This window comes from Colletotrichum tamarilloi (genome assembly GCF_030869305.1).
Source record: "Colletotrichum tamarilloi strain Tom-12 chromosome Unknown Scaffold_274.1, whole genome shotgun sequence".
NCBI lineage: Eukaryota > Fungi > Ascomycota > Sordariomycetes > Glomerellales > Glomerellaceae > Colletotrichum > Colletotrichum tamarilloi.
This window is the reverse complement of record NW_026849657.1, coordinates 321-11,688: the sequence shown is the minus strand read 5'-3', so window position 1 is coordinate 11,688 and position 11,368 is coordinate 321. Positions and strand designations below refer to the sequence as shown.

General features: G+C 51.8%; 4 protein-coding genes across 4 annotated transcripts; 3 read left to right on the top strand and 1 right to left on the bottom strand.

Annotated features, from left to right (window-relative positions):
* Positions 1-1,792: 1,792 nt before the first annotated feature.
* CTAM01_16873 (uncharacterized protein) lies at positions 1,793-4,125 on the top strand (the record flags this gene model as incomplete). The annotated part of the gene is made up of 3 exons (XM_060532865.1): positions 1,793-2,580; positions 2,651-3,083; positions 3,139-4,125. 3 exons carry the CDS (start codon positions 1,793-1,795, stop codon positions 4,123-4,125), a joined length of 2,208 nt encoding a protein of 735 aa, XP_060372557.1.
* Positions 4,126-4,852: 727 nt separating this feature from the next.
* Positions 4,853-6,665, bottom strand: CTAM01_16872 (uncharacterized protein; the record flags this gene model as incomplete). Its single annotated transcript, XM_060532864.1, has 2 exons — positions 4,853-6,272; positions 6,388-6,665. The coding sequence occupies 2 exons, from the start codon at positions 6,663-6,665 to the stop codon at positions 4,853-4,855; spliced, it is 1,698 nt and encodes a 565-aa protein (XP_060372556.1).
* A 1,650-nt stretch (positions 6,666-8,315) lies between these two features.
* On the top strand, positions 8,316-8,915 carry CTAM01_16871 (uncharacterized protein; the record flags this gene model as incomplete). The annotated part of the gene is made up of 1 exon (XM_060532863.1): positions 8,316-8,915. The coding sequence occupies one exon, from the start codon at positions 8,316-8,318 to the stop codon at positions 8,913-8,915; it is 600 nt and encodes a 199-aa protein (XP_060372555.1).
* A 693-nt stretch (positions 8,916-9,608) lies between these two features.
* Positions 9,609-11,136, top strand: CTAM01_16870 (amidase; the record flags this gene model as incomplete). The annotated part of the gene is made up of 3 exons (XM_060532862.1): positions 9,609-9,753; positions 9,801-9,911; positions 10,109-11,136. The coding sequence occupies 3 exons, from the start codon at positions 9,609-9,611 to the stop codon at positions 11,134-11,136; spliced, it is 1,284 nt and encodes a 427-aa protein (XP_060372554.1).
* Positions 11,137-11,368: the final 232 nt, after the last annotated feature.

Sequence of the window (11,368 nt, the reverse complement as noted above, 5' to 3'; positions counted from 1 at the left end):
GCAAACTCCAGGCGTACTAAAGTACTGTATAGCCAAAATGTGGTGGAGAGATACTTGTTGAAAGCTGAGAGTGACGGGCTCCGTCCGAAATGCAACTCATCCCATTCCGCAGGTGGGCGAGAGGGGGCAGCGCAGGCTGCAGTGAGCCAACCGACAGGCTGGTTTTTGGTACCTCGGTTTTTTCCCAGCGCAACGGACACCAGTCACCGACGACGAAAGCGGACTCAATTGGCTTATTCGTTTTGGATTGGGCGTTGTAAGCGACTTTTGGTCTTGGACAATGAGCGCCCCAGCCTTCGTACGACGTTGCAGGCGGCGTCTTCCGTGTGTTTGTGCAGTCGTCACATCAATAATCACCTCGGATCCTGCCTGCTGCCACTTGGCTAAGCCCTTGGCCTGATGATGTTTGGCATCCGAAGTGGACAGAGTAGTGTTGCTGGTTTGTTGTTGAACTTGATGTCCCTAGGATCCTCTGCATTGACCGGGGAAATTTGTTGCGTCTCGCACAATAAAAGAGAGGAATCATGAACAACAAGAAAATGGCGGGGATGCCTTGAAAGTGAGGAAGTAACCAAACATGATGGTAAGGTAAGGTACCTACGTACATAGAATGTGAGGTGGTCCATCGGCGCGGAGGTAAGAACAACGGGGCTTGACGAGAGGGGAGAGAGATGGAAGGACGGGAGGTGTACACAGTACGTTCCCAGCACATTACTGTGGGGAAACATGCCAGGAGAAGGTGCTCCTTCACCCTTTCTTGCCCATTGGTCCTGCCCATTTTCGAGTGATTCCTGTGGTTTGTCACCAGACATCCGCCTTGCCCCCACACAGTGCAGAGCGAGGTCTGTCCTCATCTTCCAAGTCCGCTACTCCCAACCGGGACTAGTGAGTAAGCTGCAATGGGCCTAGCAAACCCAGAATGGATCCACTTGACAACCTAAGCAAGGAAAGAGGCCCTCACGTCCTCTCCGTTCCTTCCTGGCTGCCACTGCCCGCTGGTAGGTACCTACCATCCATAGGTATTGCAGTGTGGCTGTCCTGGGCTTTCCTGCCGTCTCTGTCGTCCCTCTCGAGTCTCCCGTTCGCCGTCTCTTTTTGCCCGGCAGGTGCCCACTCTCCATTCTTGCCCTGTCCCTTCCTCTTTTCCACTCCCATTTCCCTCCCCTTCCCAGTCCATCCACCCTCCTCCTCTTTCCTTCCGTCCACTTTCCTTCCGCCCACTCAAACACACCACTTACCACGCAATTCTCGAACCTGCAACTCACTCTCCCTACCCGACCGACCCTCACCGAGAAGAATCGTCGAGTCTCCCCTTCATCGTCTTCGGTCTGGGGCTTCTTCTCCGACAAACCGACGACACTTTCGCACATTCATCGACACATTCGACTCCTGGGCAGACTTTTCACGCAGCAGGCTTTCTGCACAGACAAACGGAAAGGGTTGTAACGGGCGTCGCAGCCCCGGATTTTGGCACCATCCCCCGCGTTTCCCTCCCAGCGACTGCATACAGAAAGGGCCGAATACACACTCCATCCCTCGCCAACACAACTCCACGGGTCGCTCCTATTGTCCCAGAAGCCCGTTTCCATCACTCTGCACCCTCTCTTATCAATCCTCTTTCCCCGCAAAACTCAATCAACGCCCGCTAGACCTTCATTGTCGATGCCAGCGCCCCTACAGAGCCGTCGCCGTCGCTCGGAATAATCATCACCCATCTGGTCTGCTGTCTCAGAGCGACCGTCGACCACCGACGACAACAACCGCCACAACGTCTTCACCGTACGTCGCCACCATGACACAGGCCGTCAAGCGGGCCTGCGACGCCTGCCATCGTCGCAAGGTCAAATGCGACGGCGTCAATCCGTGTCGCAACTGTCATACTGCACAGCTGTCTTGCACCTATAATGCTATTCCTCAGAAGAAGGGTCCCAAGGGCTCCCGTGCAAAGGTCATTAGCGAATTGAGGGAAACACAGCGTCAGACCAGTTTGTCCGCAAAGGTTCAAAACCGCATGAACGGCATTCCGAATCCTCCAGGCCCTGTCAGCTTGGCCCCAACCCCCGGTCTGCTCTCGAGCGAACTCGTCAAAGAATGCGTCGACTTTTACTTTGCCAACCTGTACGAAAAGATGCCCATCCTCGATCGTCGCCAAATCGACCAGCAACTCCCATTCATGGAGCAGAACCGCGACACCTACTGCCTGCTGACCTCGCTGTGCGCATTCATGATGTTGCAGCCAGGAATGTCCATGCCAACAGGCGACCCTTTCAACCTCGATGTCATGCCCGGTGCCACCATCGTCGCAAGCCAGTTGCTTTTGGAGGAGACCTTGCAAGTTCGCAAGGGCTACGACTACCTCGACAACATCAGCTTCAACACTCTTGCCACAAATTTCTTCATATATGGCTGCTACCATGGTATCGAACTGCACGACAAGGCCTGGTTCTACCTTCGCGAGGCTTCTACCATGATGCACCTCAACGGCATGATCAAGGAGGAGACGTACCACGGCCCCCAGTGGGATAACGCCGAGTCGTCTCGGAGAAGGCGGCTTTTCTGGCTGTTTTACATCATGGAGAGGTAAGATCCTGTCCTTAAATGCTCAATCAACTGCCACTCTTTTCCATCTACTAACCGCTTGTCCTTGCAGATCTCACGCCATTCAGCGCCAGCGACCTTTGACTTTGCAAGCCACCATCAACCCGCCCAACTCCGCCGATGACCCGAGTGACCCACTCAGCCACCAGCTGAACAGCTTCATCATGCTGGTGAACCTGTTCCGCCCCTTCGACGATGCCTTCACAGCTATTTGGAACAAGACGCGCACCAATCTATATGTGTCTAACCTGCAGAAGCAATTGAACGAGGTCCTTCCCACCTACCTTTGCCAAGATGGTCAGCTATCCGACCTTCGCACCAACCAGCAGTGGCTCAAGAGTACTGTCTGGCAATTAACCCATGGAAATTCGTCTAACGAAGACAACATGAACTTCAACTACCCAGTTGACCTCTCCCGCGAGCTTCTGATGACCCTCGCCTCTCACTTCCCTGGACAAGGAATGGAGTTGATGAGCTCCGGCTTGGTATGACTTTTCAGATCTGAGTTTATTTCCCTCCTGTTGCTAACCCTGTACACAGATTGAAAAGCTTTTCGAGATTAGCTGCAACATGACCGACTTCCTCGCTGTTCAGCCCGCCGCGCGGGATCCATTTACCGTCGGCCCCCGGGAGCAACTCAACCAGACCCTCAATATTGTTGCCGTCCTCCGCCATGGCGATCATCGCTTCCTGCCGCTGTTGCTGAACAAGGTTGCCGACATTATGCCTCGTCTGACCAACCCGATGCTGCAAAACGCGCCCGAAAATTCTAACATGGGCAACATTGACATCTTTGATGGCTTCGGCAATGCGGGCATGGCACAACCTCCATCTCAGATGCAGATGCAGATGGATACCGACTACGAAAGGAAATTTTCCGTTGCCGATTACGAAAAGAAGTATGGCGTGTCCGACATGAACAGCAACGGCAGTGAGGCCAATACCATTCCTGCCACGTCTGCCAGTGCATCATCCGTTCCTCCAGCGACTACTGCGGATATGAATTCGCCTTTTGCCAGCAGTTCGCCCGCCATTATGTCTCCACCAATGGAGTATCCCCACAACGGAATGAACGACTATGGATGCACGCCGATGCCCGATATGGTCATGAGTCCGGCCGGCCAAAACGGATCGGCGATGAACAGTCAAAGCAACATGAACAATCAGCATCAACACCAGCAATCGCATCACATGATTCAGAACCACATGACGCCACAGCAAATGCAGCCCAATATGGGCCAGCATCACATCCACAGCATTCAGCAAGGGCAGAACATGGGCAATATCAGCCCACCATCAGTTCAGTCCCAGCAGTCGATGCCAACATCACATCCTATGGGACCAGGCGGAAACAACCTCATGAATTCCATACCGCGTCAACAGCCGCAGCGCGCCAGTAGCTATGCTATCCCGCAACAACCTATACCACGCACCGTTGGAGACTTCCACGCACTGCAGCGGGCCAATTCCGATATGCCTGGTCTCTCCGGCATAAGTACGGAGATGGATTTCAATACCTTGCGGTGATGTCGTCTGTAAGCGTTGCCAGCGTGTATTCAGATTGGGACACCTCGAACACATCGCTTTTAGTTGTTTTTCACTTGATTTCTTTTCTTTGTCAGAAGCGCTGGCTATCTCTATCATGTTTTACCATTTTCTAGATCTTTGCTCTTTTTGCATTCATTCCACCATCTTCGGGATGGGGCGCGGGTTGACACCGCCGCCACTTGAGGATCAGCAGGGACGGTAGCAAAACAAAAAAATTAGGTGCCTTGGGTTTGGGGACTTATGTTGCGAAACATGGACTTCTTGTATAGGCTTAGGGTCATGGACACTCTCGCATCTGCCGGTTGGGGCATGGGAACAGGAGTTTTCAAGGCGTTTGAAAGTGTTTGCAACGTCAAGAGGAGGGAATTAGGATATATGAGCATGGCCGACATGGGAGCGGGTATTTCGGCTACGGCCGAAGCTTGGTTGCGCAGGCAGCGGCATTTCTGCCGACTCCCATGATCGAAATGAGAATTAGGAACTTGTCAAGTCTGCAAGCTTGCAATATTAGCATGCGTCTGCCTCTAAGGAGACTGGATAGACGAATTGAAGACATTAGATTGACTTTACTTTGCCTTCGCCCTCGTGGTGTGGCCCCATGTGAATGTGATTGCTATGGGTTATGCGGTACATACTAACCTTGCCCCTTCCCCCGGCTTACTCTGGGCTAACATGAGATATAATGCTTTAGATTCACGCTGTCTCGTCACCTCACAGCGAGCAAAACGTCAGCCCACAGCCTCGCAGCCCATATATCTCTTTCTCGTGCTCGGCGATGCGTATCAAGTACCCTTTTCACCACCGCGGGAGACCACTTACTCCATGGCTCCCATACCCCTTTATAGTACCCGTATATTATCTTCGTCTCGCTGGCTCCTTCATCTTGATCGTCATGACTCAAGTGTGAGCATAAAGAACTCATAGAGCAGCGGTCCGCTTGCCGCGTCTGGAATGAAAGCTGCTCATCCTCCTGTTGCTGTTTTCTATTGGTCGAATTCCTATTATGGGCTGCCACTTGAGATTGGATACTGATCGTAGACCCAATCTGGCAAAGCGTCCTCTCCGCTTGTTCAACGTCACCGGCATCGAGAAGGGCAGTCGCCACGCCGAGCAAGATTCTGCAAGAGAGCTGGTAGTTGCCTTGTCTCAAGGCCTCCGTCGCGGCTGCGGTGTATCCCCTAATGACGGCGCGAAACTCGCCCCCGTCCACGTTGCCGAGGAGTCTGAGCAGGGAACACCGCATGATGAGGACATCTAGGGCATGTTCGCTGTTGAACCCCGCCTCAGTCTCGAATTGCAGACATATTACGGCAAACACACTCCTCAACGTCTCAAGACGGATCTCTTGCGGGAGGTCTCTAAGTTTGGACCATACAACGCTCAAAGGGTGCCCATCGCCTAGAATCTCGCAGTGAATGGCATGGATGTACCGGATAGAATACTCCAACACCTGGATATTGCCCTGCAATGTGAGGATATTCACAAGCATGGAATAATAAAACCGCGGTTCGCGAATCAGGATGACGTGCCGGAAGGAAGCGAGCACGCGGCGGAGGGTGCGTAGGCCCGTGGGGATCTGGTTCCGTTGGAGCAGGCCTGGGACTTTTCCTATTTCTGTGAGGGTCTGTACGACGTGGACGAAGTCGTTTTCGCAGAGGTGTGCGTCGTCAAGGACCCAGGTGCCGGTTTGGAAGGCGGAGGTGTGGTATGTGCTGAAGAGGTGGAGGACGTTGGACTGGATGTCTGTGTTTAGGGACGGGGAAGGGGTTTGGAGGGAGGGGAGGGGAGTGATGATGGTTGGGGATGCGGAGGAGGCGTGTAGCACTGGACTTCGACTTGGGGACGGCGAAGGTGTTCTGCAGGTGATTTTACGCTTCAAGGTGGTGGCGGTGGTACTCTTGCCCGGTGTGTGTTTTCGCTTGATAGTAGTGTTATGCAGGTCGGGTCTGCGCTTGAGGTACTGTTCCACGCGGTCCCAGTCGACGTCCTGGTCTTCGATGCTGAAGCGCGAGTCCTTTCCTGCCGCTTGGCGCTTTCGCTTAAGTTCTATCATGTGCAGGACTTCCGGCTCTTTGAGCTTCTTGTCTAGGCCCCATCGAACGATGCGGGATTTGAACATCCTTTCTCTATAGAGGGACTTGATGGTTAGTTCCCATTCAAGAGCCCGAGCGACGAAGAGGAAGAAAACATATCTACTTCTTCCATTATGAGGAGGTTACAAGTAAGTAAATATCAGCTCACGTTGCGAAGAAGAAGTGGTCTCGTTCCATGATGGCCTTCACCTCCTTCAACGATTTGCCCTCGCTTTGGTAGAGTCGGGTGATGGTGGCTTGCATGACTTTCCAGACTTCTTCCGTGGCGTACGGCGGGCTTTTGACTAGGCTGATGCCGACCGTATCAGAGCAAGCGTTTAGTATTATATCGTCGTTGTATTGGGCGGCGGCGGCCGTCGCCGGTGCAAACATTGTCACACCCGATTCTGCGTGAGGGGTTTCACGATGTGCAATGGTGGAAGACATGGGAGATCATCCACTGTAGGGCTGAAAAAGAAAAGCGAGGGAAGTTGGGTGATTGGGGAGAAGAGCCGCGTTGTTGAGAGGGCTAGGAGGAGGAGAGTTGGCGAGACGTGAGCTCGTAAGTTGCTGACGGTACGAGATAACGTTGCCGGGACCCGGGGGCAGAGCCGGGCCCCACGGCCGAGCCGCATCCAACGTTACCACGTTATCTTATTGGCTTAGAACAAAAGAACTTTGCATTTACTAGACCGGCAACATTCGGGCTGGTACCCTGGTCAATATACTACGACTGCTTCGCGTCTTATTGGTCCTGGACAGAAAGACGTTGCATGCCTGTTGGAAGGATAACGTTGGGGGACAATTTAAAAGGCTGAAGGATCCGACAGATACTTGAAGTAGGCTAGAGGGAGGTGTCGAAACACTTTGCTAAGTCTCATCAACCCGGAAAGAAAACCAACAGTGCCTGCATGGATATTTCAGCAGCAGTATACACATGCAGTCGCAAACATGGCACTGCTAGTGTGAGCAGCAACCGACTCTAACTGTATTCCAGAAAAATGATGGTTTCGAGTCGGCGCCGATTGATTCAGCAGCTTACAGGGTAAACTTAGGCCTTGTCACCAGATGCAAAGACTATGCGCCCATTTCTTTGGATATGCCTCGTGAATGCTTCCGTGGCGTCTTACCAAATGCAGAGACTCTTAGCTAGGCAGCTCGTACAGCCATAGAGAAAGAGCTGATTGGAGAAAGAGAGGCTTTGCAGGATATATAAGAAAGATGTAATACGTAGGTCCAGATGACAAATTTGCTTCGGCGCCGAGAGAGTCAGGCTGCTACAGCCGTACACTCCAACCAGCAGGTGGACTGCACCTGTACGCCTACTATGAATAGAAGCACCGCATGAATGACAAGAGTGAATAGTGACGAGGCATGTCTCTCCGATCAACGCTCATGGGACAGCTCAAGACAGTGATAAATATCTTGTGAATTTTGTGAAAGAGTTCAGAAGAAAAGCATTTTGTGTGCGAATATGCGTTATGGAAGGGAATACTTGGGCCGCCGCGATAGCAATCAGTCCGCTCTATCCGAGGGAATGGGACAAGTGGACTTTAAATTTATTCAGATGTATGCCGGAGGTCATAATGTAGCACTGTATAATCCTACAGAGGCAGGCTGTCATGAATCCACCGCTCATCAGTCCCAGAGAAGGAGACCTATGAACAGCTGGCAGCGAGGCTGAACACTGTTGACCAATGTGGTGATGCTCATAAATCGGAGGTCCTAGGAGAGAGTGTCAGCAATGACTTCGCCTTCACTTATCTGGCCGTTTCTGAGATGAATCTGCAGTTTCGCTCGGCTCAGGATGACTCTTGGAGTTGATATACATAAAATATTGAAATGAGGCGGAGCGTAGGATCGGATAACACCCAAAGTGTTACCATATGAAGCCATAGACTGTTATCCGTAGATCTAGAACCCCTTCCATTTTCAGTATAAAATAAGGAGAAGATGCACAGGGTCGTAGGAGAAGATCTGGTCCATCATCCTCTCATCTAACTAACTCCAGTACCCGAACCTCCATAAAAGCTTTTTCCATTCAAGCATTGAACCCCTCACACCTCTATCTAACACCCAAAAAGACCTAATTCCAAGATGCGCTACACCGACATTCTCCTCATCGCCACCACATCTGGTGCCATAGCAGCGGGCCTCGAAAACCGTGGTCTCTTAGCATGCGTTGATACCGTAGCAGAGCACAGATCCGTCACCATGGACCTTCCCACCCTGTCCGCGACTGGTATCGACGAGGACGACATCCCAACCATCACGAAAGCCTGCGAGTTGCCCACGCTCACAGGTGTGCCCGGCTGCATCTTGACCTCGTTCACCTCCAGACTGAAGTCTTGGACGAGCGCTCACAGCAGCGAGCTCAGCGCTGTCTGGTCCGCTTGCAAGGACGAGGACTTTGTCGGCAAGATTACTTCTCTTGCCGAGAACTACGGCCCCGTTTGCTCGGCTGTAGCAGAGTTCAGTCATTCCCTCGATGAAACTACAGTGGTTGCGACTACGACCGCTACCGGTACTGCGGCTACTGAGACTGGAGTCGCAGCTACTGGCACCAGAGGGGCGGCGGCTGCTGCTACGACTAGCTTGCCCAACGCTGCGTCGCGAGAGACGGGGATTGTTATGGTTGCTGTTGCGGCTGCTGGAGTTGTCTTTGCTGCTATTCACTTGGAGAGACTTCTTACTTGATACCCGAGAAGGGGAGCAACGCTATCGGCCGTCTTGCGATGCGATACATGTGGCTGATGTTGAGTCACATTCCTTTTGTATAACTTGACGCTCATTGAAACAGGAGGAAGATATTCGGAGTGGATTTAGTGCATCATTCAATTTGTGATAGAACCGGGAGGATGCACGAAGTGTCATCTTGAAGCTTGCAACAGCTTTACTTTGATTTCAAGGTTGGAGAACGGCCAATGAGATATATTGTCTTTTGAAATTTGTATCCTTCTTTCCCTTTGTGTTTCCTAACAATATCAATACTCTTACGTCTTGATTTGCTTCCAAGATGTCCAGCTTTGTTATTCTACTTTAATATCGATGTTGCCTTCCACAAGACAGCATACACCCAGGTTGGACATGAAGTCGCACATTTTTGACGAGCGAGATTTTGTGTGACAGACAACATGTTTGCCGCCCAACACCCCTGTCTAGCTCCTCTCCTGCCTGCCCAATTCGAACAAACATCTATAGACAGAAACCCTGCGCCCCCGTGAATGTCCCATCTCTACACCGCCGTGTCGTTCCCCCCTCTTCTCCGTTCGTTTTCCACGGATAATCCCAGTCGTCACTGTACCTCTCGATCAGCCGTCTACCTCTTGCGAAGAACATCCTGAGTTCCAGTCATGTTCTGAATGGATTAATCTCTGTCCCGCTGCAACAATGACGCCGAGACTGCACGAGCTGACGGCAACTCAAGTGCTTGAGCTGCTACAAAATAACACAGTCACGGTGGAGACATACGCGCGGGGGCTTCTAGACCATGTCAAAGAGACTGAGAGCATCGTAAAAGCATGGGCGTTTCTTGGTGAGTTTGGAGTTTTGCGAAATGCAGAATCTTCTAATATGTCCTAGACCCTGGGCTTGTAATTGCTCAAGCTCAGACTCTCGATCAAGTCCCTGTCGGCGAAAGAGGGCCTCTGCATGGTCTTGCCATTGGAGTCAAGGACATTATGAATTCCAAGGGTAGGATTAAGCTTCGAGGTGTAGTCTATCACTCACACAAGTTAGACATGCCCACGGAGTATGGTTCTCCCATTTATCGAGGGTATCGGCCAAGTTCTGATTCCGCTGCCGTCGCAATCCTTCGCGCCTCGGGCGCTCTAATCTTTGGCTCGTATTCCTTTGTTCGCTGTTCATCCAGACTCTGACTACGCCAACAGGCAAAACTACGACGACCGAGTTCGCTATGACAAACTCAGGACCTGACACTACAAATCCTTGTGATCCGAAGCGCACCCCTGGAGGGTCTTCATGCGGATCAGCCGCAGCTGTGGCGGCGTTGCATGTTCCGCTCAGTCTCGGATCACAAACCGGAGGAAGTCTTATTCGCCCAGCATCATTCACGGGAGTCTATGCTCTCAAGCCGACCTTTAACACTATCTCGACAGAAGGCCAAAAAGCAATCGCGCCCATATTCGACACATGTGGATTTTTTGCTCGATGCGTAGAAGACTTGAAGATCCTCGCTGATGTTTTCAGCATCGAAGATGATGAGCCTGCAAGGGATATGCTACTGGGAGAAATGTCAATTGCTCTCATGAAGACTCCAATGTGGCCCACGGCAGGACCCGGTACTATATCTGCCATCGAGGCGGTCACAGTAATCCTTCGAGAAAGAGGAATCAAGGTTGAAGAGGTCTCATTTCCACCTGAAATATCGGATCCCGAGGAACTAGATAGACTTCAACAAGTCATCACTCAAGCTGGAGCCCGGATTTCCTTTCTCCGAGAATACCGAATTGACAAGGACAATCTGGCCCCAGAGATTTGCGAGATAGTCGAGAACACCGCCAGAATAACGCATAAAGAGAGGGAGCAGGCTTCTGACAGGTATTCTCACATGCGACGCATCATCAATGCCTTGGCCAGAGGATACACAGTCATCCTCACCCCTAGCGCAGAAGACGAGGCTCCTGTTGGGCTCGGTGACATGGGTCGCGCGACCTTCAACACGATGTGGACGGTTAGTGTTCCTCTATACCTATCAGTCACTCTTCAGGCTGACGTTCTACAGGGGTTCCATATGCCCGTTGTCAATATTCCTGCTTTTTCTGGAGCCAATGATATGCCCGTGGGCGTTTCACTGGTAGGCCCGAGGTTCCGAGATCAACAACTTCTTACGACGAGCTTGGTCCTCGCTAGAGCCTTTAGAGCCCGGGCACCGAGGCAGCTGTCAGATCCCAGTTGAATACAAGTCGGCAATCACGGCAAATGCTAAGACTTGAGGCGAAAAGTCCTCTAGAACAAAACCTACTATGTTGCTTTGTCTATCCCACCAAATTCGGCCGACAAGATGGACCGAGGCGACTTCATGTCTAAGTGATTTGCTTCTTGTAACCCTTTTGGGAAAAGAGGAAATTCCAATTAGACCATCATGATTCGACAATGTCCGCACGAGACATATCGCCAAGTTGAGATAA